Raw genomic sequence first — 24590 nt, forward strand, 5'->3', positions numbered from 1 at the left:
CAGAGATTCACAAAATTCATTGATGGTAAAACTTTCACAAATGACGATGACCTACATAAAGACCAGAAATTTTATGAACGCGGAATCTTGAAGCTGAAAGACAGAGGGGAAAATGTAGTTGAGCAAAATAGAAAATATATAATTGATTAAAAACTATGCTCTGTTTTATTTTATACTACAAAACCGAAATTACTTTGTCGCCAAAACAATAATATATTTGAGAGATTCTCTTCGAAGTTTCAACCATTTTGGGCTCTAAGTATCTATTTGACGATCGTAAAGAGGAATTTTACTACATATCTGCATCATTTACGTACTGTAAAATTTTGAGCAGCTGAATCCAAATGCAACGACCAAAAATATGCGACAATCGGTGATATATCATCGAAAAAGTTCACCAAATATTATGGGCGAACGTCGAATTAAAGAGAGATATTGGTATATCAAAACGTCTTATTTGTCTTATATTGACTGAAGCATGCGTCGAGTGCTACGTTCGTTAACTTTGGACCAAAAACGTAGTAATCGACTGAACGTTTCATATTGAAGCGGTTTAAGCAAAATGCGTCGATTCATAACTTTGGAGGAAACCTGGTTCAATTATTCTAGCTTTCAGTCCGAATAACTTACTTAGCGGTGATGATTAATCAACTTTTATCCATCCATTTCACGTTCTATATTCTTCATTTTGTGTTCCAGAAACTAATCATCATTCTACCCTTCTACTAACATGACCAGATCATCGAAGCTACGTTTCTGGATTAAGAGCTTAGATCGGTTTTATATTTAGAATCTTTCTGATAGTTTAATTATGTTGAATAAGTTCAATTTTGGAAAAGTATCTTATTTTTGCAGCTCGCAATCAACCATCGTGTTTTGTGGTAATAACACACGAATCACCACTGCATGACCTAGACCATACAGTTACATGGATTGCTACTTTGATAGAGGAAATGGTGAAACATCAAGACTCAATAAGATTAACGCAAAGTTTCAACTTTTGTCGATCCATTTTATTATAGTAGAGCTCGAATGACTACTAAGTCAAATTGTTTTGAACAATTCTCAAATTGAGTTTCGCGCCGTTATAAAATTTTTAACTTTAGAAAAGTTAAGACCGCCACAAATCAAAAACATGATGGAGGCTGTTTGAAGTCACTTTAAGTTTAAGTTGTTTCGCTGGGGATGAGAATCATATGTCTCGTGACAGTCACAGAAAAAATTAAATTAGTGGAAGAAACGGTTCTGAGTGATCGGCGCTTAAAAACAAAGAAATTGCAGCACAAATCGACATTTCCAAACCAAGGATCCATGAGTATTCAAATATGACAAACATTAGTGCAAAGTGACCTTCCATTCTCAGCTCAGTGTAAAGCAATGTAACAGGTGATTGTTCTTTACTATGATCCGACATCCAAAAGGTATTCCATGAGGTGCCAATGCAAAAAGAATCGAAGGTCACAAAAAACATTAAAAAGGTAATGGTTACAATTTTATGGGACTGCCAGGATGACTTTTTGATTGACTTTAAGATCAAATACAACCATGAACGCGGCTTATTACTTATTAATGTGGCTTTACAGAGATTGAATATCCACCATATAACCCTGATCTAATCCGTCCAAATATTGTTTGTTCGCAAAGCTGAGGGGCGATATTTAACAGCGACGATGAAATTAAACAGGAGGTGTACGAACATTTTGACTAAAGATGCATTAAATCCAATGCATTTAACAAAGTTTTGGAAATTGCCCCGAAATCTTTTCCCAACTAAAGTTTGACCTAAAACTCATTTAAATTGCTCTAATTCTCACTTAATACGCTGTACTTAAAACTCGAACATCTCTTGTTACTCGATCCTCGGTTAACAGCATGTTTGAACAGAAAAATTTAATTAGGACAAGTACTTTCTACCTACTTGTTTGAATAAGGGCATCGATCGACTATTCTGATTAAATGGTTATAAGGTTGGAATAGTTCAACAAGTTCATTAACTTTTTGTCATCAACTTCGATCGATGCGACTAGAAATTTCTTGTAATATCAACAAAGACTTAAAGTGATTGTGTGAAATGGGAAAACCGAAGTAATTTCGTGTTTGGGCATGAAATAATTACATCCCTCGATAGTTTGGAGAATTGTTAGCACTGAAGTATATTTATAATAATATTTAAAGAGGTATATACAAACTCTTTGAACGTATAATTGAAGATAGAGTAAGACAGGAGGTAGATAACACATTAAATCACACGCAGGCAGCGTTTAGAACCAATAGATGAACACTTTGAGGCAAATAAAAGAAAAAATAACAGATACAGACAGTGGGAAATGGAGCATATTTAAAGTGACTCATATCTGAAAATTGTAATTGTAAAGAAGTCTTTGCTAGCTATATTATGAGCTTTTTCTTATTGGAACGTGGCAATGAAACACCAAAGTGAAATAACTTTTACATATTTTCCGAGCTTTCGAATACATAAGTATTAAAGTTAGTCCACTTTGATGTTTCATTGCCACGTTCTCAATAAGAAACAGCTTATAATTCTATATAAATCAATTTCAAAGTTTTCATTCACAATTTCGTAAATTCAATTCTCTGGAGAGTTTTGAAGCAGGTGTTTTTTCTGAACAGTTAAACATTTTTAATCTACCAAATCACGATTTTTATCTAAAACTTTTGAAATATTTTCTTTAGAATATTTAACAATATCAAAGGATTTAGTTAAAAACTGTTTTCATTTTCTAAAATGTTTATAGTATCAATCAAAAATATACATTTCATGAACAGAACATTTTACAAAAAAAAATGTACTACAACAAAATTTTTCGGTAAATTATGATTCTAAAATTAAAATAAATAAATTATAAAGTACTTACCGTTCTTATAAATTATATTTACAACTCTTATACCAAATTACTACAAACTGAATTCTGTGAAACACTCCAGAAGTTGTTAAAGGCCATGCAGGTTGTTGTGCTAGATTCTAAAATGTCCGGGGTTCCCCGCGGAGCCTGCCATCTGCCGCACAGAAGTTTACTTGACTAATAATTGAATTTGGTATCGAAATTGACGATTTAAATGGTCCGTAGAGAAATTAGTTAAATTCGTGTCGAGTGCCATTTTAGAATTGCCCAACAATCAACAATGTTTTAAATAATTTACATTTAAGTAAAAGTGTTGCTGACACAGTGAAATTAGAAGCACGACTGGCGTTCAGAAATCTACGATTTACAGAAAAATGGAATACTAAAATTTCAAATAAAAAATCGAATTTCGAAAGTCAGTACATCCGTTCTTCTTTTGAAAAGAATATCCGACAGCAGACAAAGCTCTTGCCACTGCTCGAAATAATGATTACAAGATGAAACTGTTGAAGAGTCAAAGACAGACTTTTTTTAATCATTACCTACTAGCTTAAAACCAACATCAGGAAAGGGGAGCAGACTGATAGTTCACATATGCAATTCAAATGGTTTTGTTAAAGTTGGTTTATTGATATGATTGATATGATGACTTAGTTAGTTAGATAGTTCGAACAAATTATAGATCTTCTTCAGAACTGTGTAATAGTGATGGATAATGCAAAATTTGAACAAAAATTGCCTACAACAAATCTGCAAACCTTAACCCTCATCGCATTTGTTATGTTAAGTTGGAAGTTTCTAATTGACTACCTGAAAAATTCTTCCCGGTTAAGCCGGAAGGATACGCATTAGGACAACCAAATTTTCTAATTTTGGAAAAAAATTTCAGTCATTTCAACCCAAATGCTTTTAAATATGCATATAAGGCTTGCTACTTAAGTATTTAAATATGGCAACACTGAATATGTCAAACCTGACATTGATAAAATGAAGTTTGATATTTTTAATGGTGAACGTACTTAAGCGTGTTGTCGTACGAGTCCCATTTGAGCTGTTTACAGATACTTGAAACCTTCATCTTGGTCAAAAAATAGAATTAAATCTTTAACATTTTCGTGCGATGATTTCCTATGACTTTCGACGTGGATTGAACCGCTGTGCGTAAATTGATATTACAAGATTGTCATGTGACATACCGTGAGATTGGGCGTTAATTCCACTCGCATACATTCAATATTGCTAAGATTTGATCGCGTTCGAAACCACTCGTAGAACAAGAATCATTCTCCACCACGACAATGCGAGCTCTCACACATTAAGTCAAACAAAAACGTTTTTTAGCAGTTAAAACATTTAATTGATGGGTCATCCGCCGTACAGTCCTTGTTTGGCACGCAATGATTTCTTCTTATTTCGGTAAATCAAAAATAAATCGCGAGTTCCAAGTTTTTCTACACCCGAAGAAGCGGTTGATGCATTCAAATCTTAATCGGAGTAGAAAAAATCATAAATGATTTTTTTATTTGTCTATTTCAACCATCGTATATGAATGTTTTATAGAAATATGCAAAAAATATCCAAATATGCATGCAATATGATGCATTATGATGCTTTTAGCTTACGATTCGCTCTTAAATGATTATCGATTGTTAAATATCGATATATCATAATCGATTACTTTTTAACATCTCACATCATTACGCTAACAGAACAGAAGCAAATAACGCGTCACTTCCTACTCCCACTACAGCCAGATGAATAAAAAAATGGACTAAAAAAACTGGTTTTATTTACTAATGTGAAATTTACTAACAAAAAATCATACTGAACAAATAAAGTGAATATTTTAGTGATGAAACGGTATAATCATGCTATAAATATAAAATAAACTTATTTATACTAAAGTGCACTTCCATAATTATTTATTACCCAATAAGAAAAATTGAACTTTTACTTTTTTTACAGGAGATGGCTGTGAACGATGATTCTCCGCAATATTGTCCGAGTTTCTCAATAATAGTTGTCGGTGAATCGAAATCATTTTTGAAAGAACTCAACCGCGAGACAATTCTCGATTGTTTTTAACCAGATAATTGCTTTGGAAGTAATTATTTCAACTACCGACGACGCGTAATTCTACTCACGGAACTTGGAATTCCCATTAGTGCCCCAGTCTGAAGATACCAAAACAGTGAGTTGTTTCTTTTATTATAAATAAATAAATAAATATCCACAAATAAAAATAAATAGTTAATCGTTCTAATTGATGTTATTTATTTTGTTCTAAATTTTTTAATGTTAAATTTACCCTTGATATAGGGTTTGTTTCATTTGCAAGGAAGGGGTTGGTATGTTTTTTATTAGGGTTGTTTCGCGCGCGTGTGGGGTCCCGCGGGTACACATGAGTTGAGACGTGAAACAATTACATTAAATGAAGAAAGAGCACGAGCGTAGCTGGGTTTTAGATCCGGAGGAACGGTTTAGAAGATAAGACAATTATAAGCTGTTAAAGACTTGGAATATGAGAAATGAAGAATAAAATCTTTCAATATCTCGATTCGTTTTCGAGATATCGATACCTGATGTCGAAAAAACCTAACCTAACCTAATTAAATAGCATATTTCCACATTTAATTATCGATTAAATCTTATACTATTGCTAAATATTTTTTTTAATTGATAAACTCTACTATTAGGGTAAATTATGTAAAATAAAATGAAAAACTATTTGTTTGCTAAATTACAAGACTCATGTTGACTTTAAATCGATAAAATCTTTATTGTAAAGTTCCTACGAGTACTTACCAAAAATTTTAAAACAATATTTCTTTTTATATTTAAATTGGTAATTCGCAACGTCTAGAAACACACGTACGCTTTGGCAAGTCACACGGGGGTGAGAATCCGATAAAACAACGTTGTTTTAGATGATCGTCTTTTTAGTGCAAAATTCTAGAGTCCTGTTTTGTTGCAAGACCATTTTCGTTTAATCTATCCTAATCTGAGGCTTTTGTACCTGGTTTCGTAAAAATTGGCCTCTTATGGAATGGGGTCGATAACCCGAAGGCCAACCTCTATCCTTAGGAGGAGGATATTGTCTTCCTGGCATCCAACCACTAGAAGAACTGCCTTCAACACGACTATAGAGCTTCTTCTGCCTGCTTACCAGCAGCTAAAGCTGCCGTCGGTATAGCTTAAGGGGTCATTGAGCATTAATGCTGCACCACCACGACAAGGCCATGTACTCCCCAGGATCTGAGACTCAACTCGTTAGAGAGGAAAGTACTTTGGCGCATCTATGATCCAATTAAAGACCAAGGACATTGGCGCATCCTTATTAACGCTGAGACTAACGCTATGTATGGAGAACCCAGCCTGGTGCGAAACTTAGATGGCTTGGTCACGTCGAACGGATACTGGAGGGTTCAAGAGGCCAAGGGCGGCAGACCACCAGGACGACCCCAGGACAACATCGAGAAGAATGATGAACAGTAATCAAGGTTCTTCAAGGACCGTAGCGCCAATTGGTAAGATAAGGTACAAATCAAACTGCGTAATGAAATCATTTTTTCTCTGGGTGTCATTAATGGCACTTTTGGGCATAAAAGAGTTAACGCGTTTAACTTTTCTTGACTTGATATCTATCATAAATAGTTCTTCACTCTTTTTAAGCAAGAACAGCTTTAGTATACTGAATTTCAATTTTTATTAAATTCCTTTATTTCTGCAAAATTTTGAGAGCTTGTCTTCTTCGTGTGAACAATAAAATCAAAAATTTGGTGACCTTTGAAACACGCCGCCCTAGACTTTAGCCTATTTAGCCTTCTGGTGACTCCACTACTGTAAAATTGTGATATTTAGCTATAAACTTTTTTGGTATATTAACAAGATACGTTATCCAAGTAAAGGATTCCGCCAGAAGCGCTGATACATACGTGAGAATTCTGTAGCCTACCCACTAAACCGCCATCTTCTGTTATATTCCTCCAACCACGAACTATGGTGATATTGAGGGATCACCTGGACGATATTATCGGGAGTTATCCTGCCAATAATTCCTCTTTCAAATCCCTCTAGTGGTTACACACGAAGAACGTGTGTGTGTCTTCTTCATTTTGTGAAGATACCGTCGAAAGGGCCCTGTCAGGATCTGGGTGATATAAAAGTTCATATCCCCGATCTTTCTTTTGGTTCTTTTATATTTATGTGCTATATGTTAATTTTTTCTTCTCGGTATAAAGAAGTCAACAAACTTGTCATTTTTTCTCTTGAAGTCATCTATGAAACAATCCAATGCCGTTCCTATCTCCACCCAAGCATCATTATTCAAAATTTTTATTATAATACTTGATTTCCAGGAAATGCTTCTACCAGTTAATACTAATCATGACTTGGTTCTGCAAAAATCTTGAAACGTCCTCGTTTTTTCTGTAATGTAACATTCACAAAAATGCTCATTACAATTTAATGCTCAAGTTCATCAACACCTTTCCAAAAAGGCTTCAAATCATGATCTATTACTTTTTAAATAATAATGTAATTCACCCAATCAGACCTGATATAATATGCATTAGTTTATTTCATAGTGAGACTAGTTTATTTCAGTGGTAATGGAAAGTAATTCTGTCTCCCCAATGCCAGAATTGGCCCCAATCGCGGAATTCGACAAAACACCCCCGACGCCTCCGGAGGATACACTACCAATGGACGATCTACCACCTCCACCAACTACAGTGGTCAACGTTCAAGAAGAAAAAGAAAAAGAAGCAGAAGCCGAAGCTAAAGCGTAAGTAATTACCAATATTTTAAATTGAATTATAAAACAGAACAAATTGATATTTTGTTGTTGGTGTTGTTAAATTAATAAATAGTCATCAAAATGTGTATATAAATACCTTTTTTAGACGACGCCATCTGAAAGTTGTTCGTTCTGTATTCATTTACATACTGAAAGTTGCGTTTTGAGTGTTCCATGTCGTGAAAATGACAGTTCCGTACTGCAAAACACTTTCGGAACGCTCTGGAGTAGACAACTTCAACTTCCTTAAATGTCATTCTAGCCACTTCAATGTTGACAGTTGACAGTTTCACTTCGATGATTTTGTATAACTTTAAATTTTTAATTTTCTGAAATTATTTGTTTTATTCGAAGTTTTGTCTAAATTAATGATTAACAATGAATGATGATGAAAAAAAAACATCAGCGATGAAGAGTTACTCGAATCCATACAATGCGGCCGTTCTTAATGCGTTGCCGGATAAATCTTGTGCAAGGTACGAAAAACAGTACGAGCATTTTCAGTCCTTGGCATACAAATAACTATTATGTATACCCTGTATCTATATCAGTCGATCAGGTATTGCTGCGTTGTCAAATCAAAGATTTCCTTCGTATCCTCAATATTATGTCAACAATAATAAAACTATGAAACATAATTTTGTGAAAATTATTTAGAAGGTTAAAGTTCGTTGACATCATTGACCAAAAATTTAAAAATTATTTACAGCGTAGGTAGGCAACCGTCGATATAAACAAGGTGTCCGTTTGGTTGCGTGACTATCTTCTAATTATATACTTAAAATATATTTTTATCATATACCACACCTGTTGACGGTATATTTATGATCTTTACGTTGAAAATGTTATACAATGTGTTATCTAAATTGATATATTCATGTTGTGGTAGATTCAATATTTAATTACCAAACTTAATTCGCATAAACATGTTTGTTAAGGCTTGTTAATGTACAGGGTGCAATTACGGTACTGCAGCAAACGATACATTCATGAAAGGGTAATTCAAAATGGCTGATTATGATGTATAAACATTAACCTTATATTTTTTGAAGCAAAACATTCGGGAGTGAGCAAATGACGTGAAAATAATTCTATGACATAGAAAAAATTTGGTAATTATGTAGTTTAACCCCCTCACCTCCGATAACTTTGAAATTTTAATATGTCGTACAGTTTCACGATGAACAAGAATATATATAAATGTTAGGCGCGGGAACGTCATCTTCACGTAGTTTTTTTAGGTTTCTTGCCCATGAATGGTTTTATCAAAGTCTCAAAAAGCTTACTGGACGTCATCATAGATTACGGTGGGCTATACTTTGGATAATAGGGCTTTCTTTTTATATTATTATTTAATAAAAAAAATGACATTGGAAATCCACAATATTTATGAGACACCCTCTATATGAGTATTACAACCATAGAAATAATGTTATCAAAAACTAGGCCCCCCTAAGGGCTACTGGCGCCTGTGTCTAAAAAATTGTTTTTTCATTTATTTTTTTTAATGGTATGTAGGTAGGTATTACATCAGTCAATAAGTCGTGTGACTAACCTAACCTAACACACAGATGGCGCTGCCATTACCAAATCCAAATGAAGTAGAAACTTTCAAAAGACTATGTGTCAACTTTTATTACATTCCGATCAGTCAGAAAAAGGTGACAGCCATTAAAGTGAAGCTACTTTTGTTATTTTCAAAACACGGGTTTCAAAAAAATTTCGTGTGTTAATTTATCATTGCTTCTTGATAAAAAAATAGTGCAAACTCAACAATGACTTCAAAAGGACTCTGCTTCATCGAAAAGAACCATTATTGATGAATTTAAACGTGCTGGTACAGACACCGATGATGGTGAAAGTTCTGCTCCACCAATTGAGGTGGTTACTCCAGGAAACATCAGAAAAATCCAAAAATTAGTTATATCTAATCGTAAATAGAAATTGTGTGAGATAGCTGATGCCTTAATTCAGAGTCTGGGCATGTTTACACGTAATAAATCAGATTTTTTGCATCATCACTTCACTCGGGAATCAAAACGATCATCATCTGAGTGCACTGCAGCCGGTGAAACACATGCAAAAAACAAGAAAAAACCAGGGTTTCTTCAAGACAATGCATCGATTCACGATGGCAATGATGGTTGAATTTAACGAATTGCTTTCTCATCCATTGTTTAATCCAGATCTGGCACCCAGAGACTACTGGCTATTCGTTGATCTCAAAAAAATGCTTGCCGGTAACAAATTCAGCTCAAATGAAGAGGCAATTGCGGCAACTGAGGCTTATTTTGAGGCAAAAGACAAAAACTACAAGCACGCCATCGAGAAGTTAGAGAATCGATTGAATTTATTGTATTGCTCTTAAATATCAAAATGAAACAAACAGAATAAAATCATAACAAAATAAATCAAAATAATTTCTTATATACACACGTTTCGAAGTTTATAATGGGGTACAGAAAATTTGTTTATAAATATTAGAAAATAACTCAAAGTACAAAATTAATGTTTTTTCCATTTTTCTCGAAAAGGATAAGTATTAGCGTAAAAATAAGTTCTACAAAAGTTATAGATTATACAATTTTCTACAAAAATGGTTCAGACACTTTTTCTCTTACGACTCACCGTTCGTGAGATATCGCGGTTCAACTCATTTCAAAATTCATATTTCACATAATATGCATTAATTTCCACACTACCTATGAGGTAATGTACTCCCCAGTAGGTATACTCAACGATCTATTGTAATAAAGAAAGTTTGATCAGATGGAATCCTATTGACTTAATGTTACTAATATTGCTAATGATCAAAGTGGATCATTATCATATTTTATTACATAATTATCTAATTCTACTTCGACAATTATTTCTTCGTCTTCATTTCCTTCCTCTTCTGTTCGCTGTTTTAAGAAACGGGATGCATCAATTGTCTCTTCATTAATATCATAAATATCTTCATCTGTTGTATTTGTTTCAATATTGTAGCAAGTTTGACCCTGACAATTGATGCATAAAAAAATAGTTTTAACAGTTTTTCTGGAGTAATGTTTGAATTGGTTACAAATAATTATTTGTTAATTTTCAACCCCATCTTTCTGGGTCCAGCTTGTTGCCTGGTCACATTTGAACTTGACAATACACAAGTTACAAGTGTTAAAAGGCAGACGCAGATGCTGGAGGCAGATTTTACAAATTTCTAATATCTATATTTGTCTATGGAATCAATTTTTTTTGAGCTCCGTACATTGCAAGATGAAAACGAATTTTCTAACGATGTTCTGTGGAAAAGATTTAATCTTTGTAAACGCACAATCAATTAAATCATTCATGTTTTTCGAAAAAGTTAAATACTGATATTTTACTTCTTTTAAAAATTACCGATGTAGTATGTAAGCTTATTTTCTTGTTTCTCCAACTCAAGGAACACGTGCGCTGCATACTACACGGAACTTGAAACATCGACATCTTTTTATCGAATAAAGATTAAGGGCTGAAATTTTCTAAAAAAACTTCCATAAACTATGTACTTTTAGACTGTGTATATGAATATGGGATAAACTTCTGAAAAACGCCAAGGAAGTTAAAAATGATAGGGAATGGTTTCAATCGAATAAGGACTAAGAAAATATACCTGGGATCGTACGCATGAATTAAAAATTAGATCAAAAAGGCCTATTCATACCACGAAAAAGGAAAGAAAAATAGAAATACGATAGTAAACGCGCCGGATCTAACCTAACCTAACCGAATCGATAGCATCGACGTATTTCCCAATCCCGAAAGACCAATAAAAACAATAGAAATAAATGAAAAGCAATTTTATTCCACAAAAATTTAGTTATTTTCCTCATCCTCTTCCATTGGAGGTCGATCATTCTTTCCAGGATACAAAAATTTTATATCTACAATGATTGCATCGAATGGATCAACATTTTTTCACCGGATTCGCCGTCTTCAGAGAAATTCACGAAGATGTAGGTCCCAGTTACTTCTGATTCCCCCCTCGATATTCTTCTTCTCATATGCCTCCTGCTGGATTCAATATTTTGGGTGTGGGCCCCTGTTTCAGGGTCAATAAAGTGATCTTGATAATTGACTGTAAAGTGCTGGTAACCTTCACTCTCTAGCACCAAATATCCTTTCCAGCAGTCAGTATAAATAATAGTTCCGACTTTGACATCAGCTCCATCAATGTTTCGGCACTTCTAGAGTTATCAGGACATATTTTCAATCTGTAACCATCACCGCCACACTCTATCATTTTTAATATCCAATGACCGTCGACCATGCGCCCTTTATTGTATTCTCTTCGTCCGATTTTACATTCGACTATTTCAACGACGCAACCATCTTCACCAATTTGGTCTTTATCTTTATATGCTCGGTCTAAGCTGGCCATACAAACTGATTCTGACCAAACTGTTGTTTCCAAGATTGCGGCCTCTTTTATCGTCTGTTCAAATGAAAATCCATGTAATAAAACAATAGGTGATAATTATTCTTTAACGGACGTTAGTGTGCAATCTTTCGAACCATGTGTCTTCTGCCACTGAACCTTTATGGTCGAACGATCTGTCCTTGATTTTTCCGAAACATCTGGCCAAAAACTTTACCATCATCATAACATTTAGCAAACTGATTGTGCTTGCTGCTATTGACTGGCACAAGATTATTATTAATGGCCCAAATTTTTGTTTCAGCCTATGTTGGTAGAATTGTTGCTATTTCAAAAAGGTTCCATCTTTTTGGGAGGGTCTGTGTCTGTGATTATGTTATTTGTAACTAATATGAGAGCCTAGAAATAAAAAATTAATAATCAATTGACGAAACATTGTATTATTTAATAACTACTTACATTTTCGAAAGTATTCCTTTTCATTTTAACACAAAAAACCAAAACACTAAAAATGTTTTAAACTTGCAATGTTTTATTTACCACTAATTCAATGAACGAGCAAAATGGCGGACATTTCTTCTCCTACTTATCTGCGCACAAAATCACCGCGATTTTCGTTCTTGCGAAGTCGCGGGAATTTCAAAAATATCGAAGTCACCTGTAAAATTTAATTGGCGTTTTCCGTTCAGTGTGAATATGTAGTGATGGAAAATTAATAACTTTGTCACTCAACTTTTTCGTTTCAATATCATGATACCGTGAAAAAAATTTTCCAAAATTTATTGCTTGGCAAGAAAATGCTTTGGAAATTTTGTGCAGCTTTTGATACTTTACAAAATAGTTGAAGAATATGCTATTAAATTTTCACAAAGAAATATTGATTTTTTGCCAAATTGTCGCGAGTTGAACGCAATAAATGATGATGTTTATCGAAAATTTTTGTTAAAATTCAAATTTGACAAGGTTTCCCTAAATTTAATCAAAAACAAACTTCATCAGCGACCTCAAAAACATATAGATCGACCATTATTAGCAATTAGTAGGAATCTGGTCACTCTTTCGTGTTTCTAAGTGTGTTTTTGGGGGTTGTTCATTCTGTCGAGTCGTCCTCGTATAATTATTTCATTATATAAAAATACTGACTGCAGTTTTTGATTTACACCTGTACTTCTCTTTATTGTGACTCGTTGCGCTTTACCAAGATTAGAAATTATAATTATCGTGGTCGACCATGCGTTACCGTTTAAATATCACGTTTAGTACATGAAATAATAGAGATTGTACGACTTTTAAATAAAGTATGTTTCATAAATTATTTAAATATCAATACATAGTTGAAACTAAAAAGTATTTTGATGATGGCAGTATATGCAGATAGTACCACATACATCAATGTAACAAGTGAATCCGTGACATGCAAACCAAGGGCGTACAGTGCCTTTCGGGCACACCTACTAAATTTACATACATAATATTTATTATACACGCAATTTGTTACGTATTATATTGAAATTTATCATAAAAGCATTATGTAAATTGAAAAAAATACTTTCATAACTTGACCCTCGAATTTTGTGAGGTTTTTTCCCTTTAAAGCACTAATTTCAAGCGTCGAGCTGGGATTCTGTACCTTCTTTCACACGAATTAAATAACTCAATTTACAACATTGTAAAAAGCTATTTATTTAGCAAAAAATATAAATAAAAATTGTGTGTGTGTCAACTCCGACGCACAACTGGAGTTTACTCCTTAAGTTCGATAGTCTAACCAGACGCAAAAAGAGTTTATTTAACTTAAAAAAGATTGGTTGATTGCCAGAATATTTTGGGCTTCCTTCATTAATTTTTTTTAATCTGTAAGCTCGCTGTCTCTCGGCTGGAGTTTTTGGAGGTTTAGATTTTTTTCCTAGTCAAAGAATATAAAAAAAAATCAGAAAATTTATAAATGCATAATTATAAAAATTTTAACCGACTTTAAGAAAATTGATAAAAAAAGGTTTTTATGAACTTTTTTTTTAAATTATTATAATTAATTTTTTATTTAAAATATAATATTATCTTAATAATTAGCAAAAATGGTTATAAAAAGATAATTATGTCACTAAATCTTTTACATACAATAATAAATAGTACAAGAAAATTATTTAATTAAGCTAAAAAATAACTTTTCGGAAGAAAATTATATAAAAACATTATTATAATGAAAAAATATTGTCGATTTTTCTGATAATATTATCGAATCATTGACTACAGTTGTTAATATTTAAAAATTATTTATAAAATAAAACATAATAAAGGTGGAAGAATTTATAGACATCGACAAAAAAATTAATTTTTGGTTAGGTTAGAAATTTTCTATTTTATGTAGATGCGCGCGATAATTCATATTGGGTTGATTATCTAATTTTATGTGTTGTTTTCAAATATATATTTATATGAACTACATCGATAATTATTAAAATATTTAATAAATACAAATTGCACATGCTCATACATATAATACATGAATTATAACGTACCTTGCAACCACGTGTTTGTTAGATGTTCCGGCAATATCATCTACACCTCTTTCTGCCATAGTTATTTGAAAATACTTTCAGTTCACTTTAGCGGAATACAATGATAATAAAACTTCACAATGACATAAATATAAGTATGTTGACACTGACAAATTAGAAAGTTGCGCATCATAGGATGCGCACCAAAAATGTAACGAGGTCATTCATGGATAAATTTTACTCCTCACATTTTTCTCATACCGGGCCCCTTATATATGCAAATCGATTCTTAAGGAGTAAACTCCAATAAAGTGACTACTGTACTAGTTGGATGTTAAAGCTATTAAGAAAACTCCAAGCGTGTATAAGCTCTCTTAAATACTAATCCTATTCTATACAAAAGCTATAAATAATTATATTTATGGTCGTTAGACTCACATCAATACAAAAATAAGGGTAAGTAATTTGATGAGTTAATGGATCTTCAAGTGTCCAAGGGACACTAGGAATCACTCAACTACTACGTTGGTTCCTGTCAGGGGACGGTCAGTTTACAATAAATTTTAACGAATACAATAAGAACTAGAAGTTAAATATGTAAATTTATGATATGATTCTTCGCAGTCACTTTAATGTAAGACAAAAATTAAGTAATGAGATAATGCACGTACTATTTTTATTAAAATGTAGGTACTAGGTGGACACAAGCAAATCCCGGAATAGCTAGAAATTTTTTATGCAAAAATGCGGTTTGAAACAAGTCCGGAACTTAATTATTGTGATTAATCAATATCAATCCAAAAAAATCCCAAAACAACCATTCTATAAATATAATCTCCCTGATTTTTGTGATTAATATGGGTTTCATCTAATGCGTGTATGATATTTAGGGAACAGATTGTTTAAAAAGTAAGCTGCTCAAGTTGGATGTCGATTTATGTTCAACAAACCATGAAAATGGTACAGTAAAATTATGTGCAAAATTTACCAAACTCATCACTTTGGTGAAAAAATTATTTGTGTTTTAGTTTTTCTACTATTTTAATTGCAACTGGCCGACTTACTCTAAAGCAGAGGCTCCAGAACTGCATGTGGCTCTTTGGCTACTTAAGTGCAGCTCTGGCATGATATTTTCATCCAAAAAAACTAGGTGAGAACAAAATTACATCTCATTTTAATAAATTAAAATTCTTTGCTAAATTAAGAACATTTTTTTTTTCAAGTTCTTCATATTGTTTTATTTTCCGAACCCTGCTGAAGCATCCTCAAGAAACTAATTCCTTTATTGATAAACACCATTTTAAAACAATAATTTTGAATACGGAGGAAACATTTCTCAGGAATTTGAAAACAGTAGAGCGACTTTGGTATTTGTCAAAAAATTTTTAAATGCTACAATAACGAAGTAGAAATTTTCTTCCTTTGAATTTGACATTGGTAGCTTTGAAATACAATTGGTGGATTGTAAATCAAGGGTATACGAATGTCTTTGTGTTGGATTGGAAATATTGGAGGAGAAAAAATGTGATCTTTGTTTAAAACACTAATGAATGATCTGAAGGAGGAAGACATGATCATTTTCAACGCTGGGAATAGTATTCCTAACTCTAAATTATCTAAAAATTATCGAGAGTAAACTGAAAAGTCATCTTATTGATAAGAATCATGCCATTAAAAACGACAACATTCGAACCTGGCTTATTCAAACTTTCCAAGGAGATACAAGTACATTTTTCTCATTAATATTCCTTATTTTTAGTTTTCACCCCATTAAATCTTGCGATGAACTCTGCCAAACTATTATGTTGTTTCCATTTTTCCGTCATAGTTAGTTAAAAAAAAACTTGGATGGAAAGTATAAAAATATTAGATATTTTCAATTCACCATTTTCAATGTTAATATTAGTTGGAACTATGATAACTAAAAGATTCAAATCAGCAATAATCATAAATTTACATTCGTTAAAAACTCTAATCAACCAAAATCTTTCTAATTATAATTAAAATGCGCAAGTAAAAAATTTCTATAAGTCCGCGGATTTTTCTAACTGTCAGAAAACCTAGATTAAAAACTGTTCGCTTGTAGACGGTAATTTATAATTCAAAATTTGACCAGAATGGCCCTCCTATCGGAAGAGTTATCATATGAATTTAGTTATTTTAGATAGAGTGTTGGAAAATATAATATCTCAAATGACTAGAGTCGTTAACTGAATATTGGTCTACAAAATCTAAACTATTCACGTAGTCCGAAATAATTTTGTATAAATTAACCTAGAAAAACTACTGTGAGATAACGCTGAATGTTAATTGATTATTGTGAATTTTTAAGAAATTGTGCAAGTAATTATAAAGTGTCAATTATCATAAAACTTTAATATACAATAAAATCATAATGGGAAAAATTTACCCAGTGAAAAGTTGTCCGAGTGGACGTAAAATGAAAAGTAACTCAAGTAGTACGCCGAAGTCATTATCTTTTTTTAAACTCATGCTCTAGTAGCACCTCCCTAAGGTAAAGGATTTGATATACAGCACAGAAATGGTTCTCCTTAGGCCCCTTTCACACCAAACGAATCCGAATCAATCTGGATCACTCCGAATCAAGTTGAATCTGATTCATCATCTCCACTCTTTCATACCAGCTGAATCAACCTGAATCTATAAAAATCCTTTCATCTTCTTTTTGTTTTCCTTCTTTTAGCTGCTTTTGAGCTATCATCATGGACGCAGTTGTTTTAAATGCAATAGTGTTTTGTAGGAGGCAACATCAAATAAATAGGAAAAGGCCGGACTTCGGTATGTTTCATCATTTACATCCTGACCTACAAAATGATGAGAAGAAATTCTATGACTTCTTCCGAATGAGTGAGGAATTGTTTGTAATATTGCTGGATTTGATGGGACCTGAAATCTCGAAACTGGATACAAATTATAGAAAGTCTACCACAGATTTCTGTTGCTGTGATTTTTATCACTGGCATCATAAATCGCACTATTTTCTTTAACTTTTAAAATTAATAACTCCACGTCCATCTCGTATGGTTGTTGATTTAAGACTGACCGGACGAGGAATCTGGCAGGTTGAATCAAGTGCGAACTCGGATCAAACCTGATTGAGTCTGAAGGCGGGAAAAGAGTCCCTTCATATTTAAACGGAGCGCTCGAAGCCGAATCTTGGTCAATCAGATTCAACTTGATTCGGAGTGATTCTGATTGATTCGGATTCGTTTGATGTGAAAGGGCCCTTACCTCTACCCTCCATAAGAAAACAGTCGCCAACGTATTTTGTTCTGCGAACGTCTGACTGTTTATCAACAGCTAGAAATTTCAGTTCTGCGAACACCAAAAGACAAATGCTCATGCGTCGGACAGTTTGCTACCAGCAAAGCTCATATCTTAAGAAATTTAATGTTGCTTGAAAGTGCTTTTGTCTAGCGACACAAAATATATAAATTCCAAGCAAAATAATTGAAAACGTGAATGCTAGAGGACGTTGTTTCATCAATAATAGATATTGTGATTTACCTTGACGAATTTAAAAGATAGATATAAGATATATCTTAAGAAATATGTAATTGGCAAGAATTTTGTATCTATTTTAGATTGCACACATATCATTTGGTTCTACACCAGAATCTGAATGTTCGAGATTTTGATATTTAAGTTGGATTCTTGCTGCTGCTGCTGCTGCTGGATATTTCATATGATACACGACGATCTTGAAATACTTTTGTGGATAGATGAGGTTACATTTTATAGTAATGGTAGAGTAAATCATAAGCACTACTAGTCCGAAAAACGAATCCCCGTTGAATGCAGAAGATCCAACATCAGGGTTGTCTTTTAATGAGACAGTTAATGGAGGTAGATATTTAGACTTGTTGAGAAACGAATCTCCACTTCTTATCCTTAGCTATTCGTTCACACCAGTAGACCCAAGACAAGAGATAATGTGACTGAAACAATACGTCAGGCAATACGAAGTATTTCAATGGCAGATATTGAAATTGCTGTTCTATACACCCGTCAGCGTTTTTATCCAATGAAAATGAACATTTGGAACACCTAATTATGTAGGTAGTCATCTAAATGGTCAATTGCTAGATTTGTTATATAATTTATTCAATTAATTGTTCTCGTTTGCAGTAATATTAGCTTTACATTTAGATAATAATAAGATTATTATCTACGTGAGAACTTTCTATCCAGAATAAGACCAAACAACATTTGAAATTTGTCAATTTCAACTGAATATGTCAAACAAGTTCTTGGACTTGCAACATTATTGGTTTCCGATCTGCTGATATTACGTCTCTCGTCAATGATTCCTTAGTTATGTTGTGCTTTATTTTCCTTAAGAGTTTTCCAAATTTTTCTTCATCCATTCTTAAATACTTTTGAATATTTTGGCGTCTATTTCTATATATAAACTCATGTTTCCACTTGTTCTATCTAGTCGGTCCTGGCTCACCATCGTCTGGGTGCTCTTTTCTGCCTATCAGACTCAAAAAGCGAGATAGTAACAGATATAATTATTGCCAGTGATGTAATGAAAAATTTTTTTGTCTACTTTACCTATCTTAATTATTAAGCTGCACACTAAAGATTAAATAAAACTTGAGACTTAAGAAATTGTTTACTTTACTTAAGGAGAGAAAGAGAGAGAGAGATAAAAATGCTTCATAAACATAAAAATAACTAAATAAATATAGAATAGAAGTCTTTTTACAGAGTAGTAAGCACTTTCCAGTAAATATGCCCTCAAATTATTGCGAGAAAAGTTGATATTGATTTTTATTTCAATTGACAAGTGATTGTGCATTTTTTGCATTTTAAAATATTGAGCCCTTAACTAATGTATTTCTGAATATATTTCTGAAATTGGAGAAGTGTGCTTACGAACTAGGCAAATTGATTCAAATATGAATATGGAAGAAAACTGTAATATTTTAAAGAAATCCCTGCAGTGAACCCAGCTGTTTAGTCCCAGTAAAGATCTAACAGCTTTGTAATTTGAAGATTCGCTCAAATTGAGTCGCACTACACGTAGCCCAAAAGGGAAGGGCATATCAGAGATGCGACTCAATAAGGGCACAATGAACTGTTATAAAGGTGGATAAGTTCAATTCTTTGGAAACTGATCTTAGATCTTAGAACTAAGACGATAAAGAATTGTCTACAACTAGTCCTAAGAATGTTACAGATTCAACTATGTCAATGATGGTGTTATTTAATGTATTGCATGGTCCTATGAAGTGCGCGAGGTCAAGGTTGCTCCAAGAGAAACTAGTATCGTTTTCAAAAAGACATATTTCACCACTAGTATAAAGATATTCAATTATAAACAGAAGAAACAAAATAGACATCGTTGTATCAACCCTTACAAGCTGACTTGTGTTGGTAAGATATGACTTAAGCTATGCGTTGTGTCTATGGTATAATGGGTTATATCGTGTACTAACCTTCTCCTAGACTAGACCTCAACCTGAAAACTGGGCAAAGGTAGTAATAATACGATTAAAGAAGAAGAGAAAAAGTGGAAATTGGACAATATTACTAATTAAATAATCTCACTCATTGTTAATATTAGTTACAAAAGTTCATCTTCTGGTTCCGATTCTGATTTGAATTTGTGATACGTAGCTCTACTTATATTGGTGAGTTTTATACCAAAATTATTCTTCATGAACGTAGGGTTGCTTTAAAATCGAAGTTTAACCCTAATAATAGCAGTAAGACCCGATGATCTTCATACCTTGTGGAAAAATGGAATATTTTAGAAAAAATTGCACTTTATTATCATCAGTTGCTTGGTAGTTATAAGCAGGTTAATTAGGTGAAAATATAATGATTATATTTATACAAAATTTCATACTAAAATACTCGATATAACTTGAAAAAATATTTTAATGTCTACCAAAAGAAGTGATACGTCTATGGATCATGCTTCGACATTTTATTACTCTTTCTTACATAAAAATAGACTATAATGATATAAAATACGCATATAAACGAATATATGGTCAAAAATTATTTTTTCAAAATGTCATATCTATAAATAGTAGACTTCTACTGGTAAACCACGCGAGAGGTGTTCCGATGAAACCGTAGTACTGCAATTTGTTAATCAGAATATTATGATTAACTCGATCGAAAGCCTTAGAAAAATCACAAAAAATTGATGCATGCAATTTATTGCACGGTGTTTTGCATCATGTCAAGCGGTGTATAGTAGCCCATCCGGTACATGTTTAAATGTGTGAATGTCGAGTTCAACTCCTCCAAACTTTAGAATGGCTATATATTAGGAATGCTGATTCTTCAGGTATCTGGTATGAACATTTAGTTTTATTTTTTGTTATTTATTATTATGTCTAATTTTACTGGAAAATTGTCATATCTGTTCCTATTTAAATTTTACGATCTGTCAACGTTAAACTAAACAAATGGCTCTCGCATTAAAATATTCCTGTCAGGGATTGAACAATCTATCTCACTCTTGATGAAGACTGTACTTCCTCATTTTGCAATTTTATTGGTCACATCCTCTACTAGGTTCATACCCGAACGTTTTTTTCAGTGTTTTCGCGACTGTTCGACGGAACGCTCTTTATATTTTCGCAACCTCGTTGATTTCGTCGCAAAAATGACGCTCGGGATTCAGGTTAATCGAAAGTTCCTACTCTTTGGTTTCGAAGAGTAGGATACCAAAAAAATGGAAAAAAGGTAAATTGGTTTTGTACTATAAATAATACTTTATTTTATAAAAGCCATTGAAATAACTATTTTTTATATTTCCACTACTTATAGATTTGACATTTTGCAAAAATAATTTTTAACCATATATTCGTTTATATGCGTATTTTATATCATTATAGTCTATTTTTATGTCAGAGAGAGTAATAAAACGATGAAGCATAATCCATAGGCGTATCACTTCTTTTGGTAGACATTAAAATATTTTTTCAAGTTATACATCGAATATTTTAGTATGAAATTACATTTTGTATAAATATAATCATATTTTCACCTAATTAACCTGCCTATAACTTCCAAGCAACTGAAGTTAATAAAGTGCAATTTTTTCTAAAACATTTCATTTTTCAACAAGGTATGTAGAACATCGGGTCTTACTGGTATTATTAGGCTTAAACTTTGATTTTAAAGTAACCCTATGTTCATGAAGAATAATTTTGGTATAAAACTCACCAAAATAAGTAGAGCTACTTCTTACAAATCCAAATCAGAACAGAACAAACTTTTGTAACTAATATTAACAATGAATGAGATTATTTGAGTAGTAATATTGTCCAATTTCCACTTTTTCTCTTCTTCTTTAATCGTATTATTACTGCCTTTGCCCAGTTTTCAGGTTGAGGTCTAGTCTACAAGAAGGTTTTGTTATTACACTATACAACCCATTATACCATAGACACGCATGGTTTAAGTCATACATTACCAACAAAAGCTTGTAAGGGTCGATACAACGATGTCTTCTTTCAAGCCAATAGAACGTGGAGTGCCTCAAGACTCAGTACTAGACCCTATTTTGTTTCTTCTGTTTATTATTGACTATCTTTATACTAGTGGTGAAATATGTCTGTTTGAAAACGATACTAGTTTCTCTTGGAGCAACCCTGACCTCGCGCACTTCATAGGACCATGCAATACATTAAATAACACCATCATTGACATAGTTGAATCTGTAACATTCTTAAAACTAGTTGTAGACAATTCTTTATCGTCTTAGTTCTAAGATCTAAGATCAGTTTCCAAAGAATTGAACTTATCCACCTTCATAACAGTTCATTGTGCCCTTATTGAGTCGCATCTCTGATATGCCCTTCCCTTTTGGGGTACGTAAGGTGCGACTCAATTTGAGCGAATCCCCAAACTTGTTTCTCAGTTTTTTATAAGCATTTGTCTACAAATTATAAACAATTTTTTGACAATGAAGTATTCCTCCCTCTCAATCTATATATTGGTTTTCATCTTTTTGGAACGGTCAAAGAAGCTTCGCGAAGTCATAAAACATGGACTCGAGGGATAGACATCCAAAAATATATTGTTTCTTTTGTACACCAAATTTAGTTCAATAGAGTTGTAAATGATTTTTTACTTACAGAGTGAACCAAATGAAACTGTTCATTCCGATATTGACAGTATTTAAAGAAAATGATGGAACATGTCATTTTTTTTAACCTTGAAATATTATTCAAAACTATCACGAAGTTATAGTTCAATTTTTATGAACGAGAGAGTAACAAAACTCAATTTTTAAAGATTGTTTTATGATTCCTCTCTATAATCTAAATACTCGGGCCACACGAGCTCTAGGGCGCCTCATAACTTCAACGTAGCAATTTCCGTTCACCCTATGTCTTCACATTGGACCTTGATTTTCGCATGTTCGGATGTCCTGCTAGCCTTGCTTCGAGATTTGATCTCCACATGAAATTCGTATGAAATTTCCCTCTATCCTCTGCTCCAGACCAATCCTCACAACACTTTATCCTCTTTGCTTTCTGTTCAGGAGTCAAAAGCTTCGGTACGATTTTCGCACACAATTTTTTCATTCCAAGTTTTTGTGTCAGAATTTCATTAACGATTATCTGGGAATTGACAGCACATTTTATATCATTCTGACTGTCAATTTATAGTCTCTATGAATACAAGCTCGAATTCGTTAACATTTTCATCAGAACTCGATGTCGATGGACTTCCTAGGTGAGTCTTCTTTCACTTTTTCTCGACCTTCCTGGAACGTTTTTGACAACTTGTTCACGGATGGTTCCTTCAGAGAACTGTCTGTTTAAACTTGTTACAACGACTAAAAAAATCTCACACCTACCATTGCAATAAACTTAACGTTGATGAGCTGTTCCTCAAGCTCTGTAATTTTTGGAAGACCTTGACAAGTTGTCAGATTGTTTTATGATTCCTCCCTGCAATATAAATAGAATAATATATGTTCTCATTTCCGAATTTCCCTCAAAAACGTTTTTCTCGCTGAGAGATTATGAACAGGCGGTTAAGGGTAATGGAGATTAACCATATTGTTATTGCTTTCACTCAGATAAAGTTGCTTCACACGCATGCTTCTCCTTCGAATTATTTAGAAGTAGAAATAAGTCACTTAGAAACAGATGTGTGAAAGGAAAAGAAGATTTCCTATTGTAGAGGGGGAGGAACTATGCATCAACTACTTTTTTGGTATCATGAAAACGCCTGTCCTCATCCGCTTTACTTACTATATATCCAGAAAATGAAAGATTGACAAAAGAAATGTTCTTTGTCATTACAAGACTACAACTTTTTGTGAAGGCCCGATAAGGACCAGGTAATTTTGAATCCTGGCAAGGATAACCTGAAAAGAACTTAATGAGGATGTAACCTAGATGACTAATGAGATCCTGATCAGGTTCACATATGGTTCTGATCAAGATTATCTCATGAGATCCTGATCAGGGTCACCATATTTTGTTCTAATCAGGATTACCTCATAAGATCCCGATCAGGCTCACCTTATATGGTTCTGATCAAGATTACCTCGGAAGATCCTGATCAGGTTCACCTTATATGGTCCTGATCAGGATTGCTTTATTATACGATATTTCTGATAAGATGATCTTTGTATAGATTCCTTATATGCATAGTTTTAAGGTTAGGGTTGAACAAGCAAACATTATTTATAAGAATACTTTATTGACCATAGAACCTCAACAGACGATCCTGATGAAAAATTGATTTATATTCAATCTAATGTGATCCTAATGTGGACATAATCACGATAAATTGATAAAAAATATTGTTGTTTCCAGAAAGGTGATCCTGAGAAGCTTCTTTTATAGTTATAATCAGGAAAGGGTTATCCTGATGCTATCCTAGAATGGACCTCGTCAGGATAGCCCTAATAAGGTCTTTATGATGTTTCAAGGATATCAGGATAAATTTTAGTCGGTTAGTAGCCTGCGAATCTTTGATTCACCGTACTTTTCAGTCTCCCCTTGTAAATCTTTAGTGACAAG

The 24590-nt window shown here is 33.1% G+C and overlaps 1 protein-coding gene across 5 annotated transcripts in view; it reads left to right on the top strand.

Annotated features, from left to right (window-relative positions):
- Nucleotides 1-24590, top strand: part of LOC130446232 (plasma membrane ascorbate-dependent reductase CYBRD1-like) — an 85510-nt gene that overhangs the window by 4031 nt on the left and 56889 nt on the right. For 2 of the 5 annotated variants that reach the window (XM_056782339.1, XM_056782338.1), the window contains exons 2-3: nucleotides 4830-5055; nucleotides 7470-7650. In XM_056782339.1, the coding sequence (XP_056638317.1) occupies nucleotide 5055; nucleotides 7470-7650 (182 nt within the window). In that variant the 5' untranslated portion in view covers nucleotides 4830-5054. Of the gene's footprint in view, nucleotides 1-4829; nucleotides 5056-7459; nucleotides 7651-21107; nucleotides 21289-24590 lie in introns of those variants that run through there. The other 3 variants (XM_056782341.1, XM_056782347.1, XM_056782346.1) reach the window with 3 other exon arrangements.

This window comes from Diorhabda sublineata, chromosome 7 (genome assembly GCF_026230105.1).
Source record: "Diorhabda sublineata isolate icDioSubl1.1 chromosome 7, icDioSubl1.1, whole genome shotgun sequence".
Lineage (NCBI taxonomy): Eukaryota > Metazoa > Arthropoda > Insecta > Coleoptera > Chrysomelidae > Diorhabda > Diorhabda sublineata.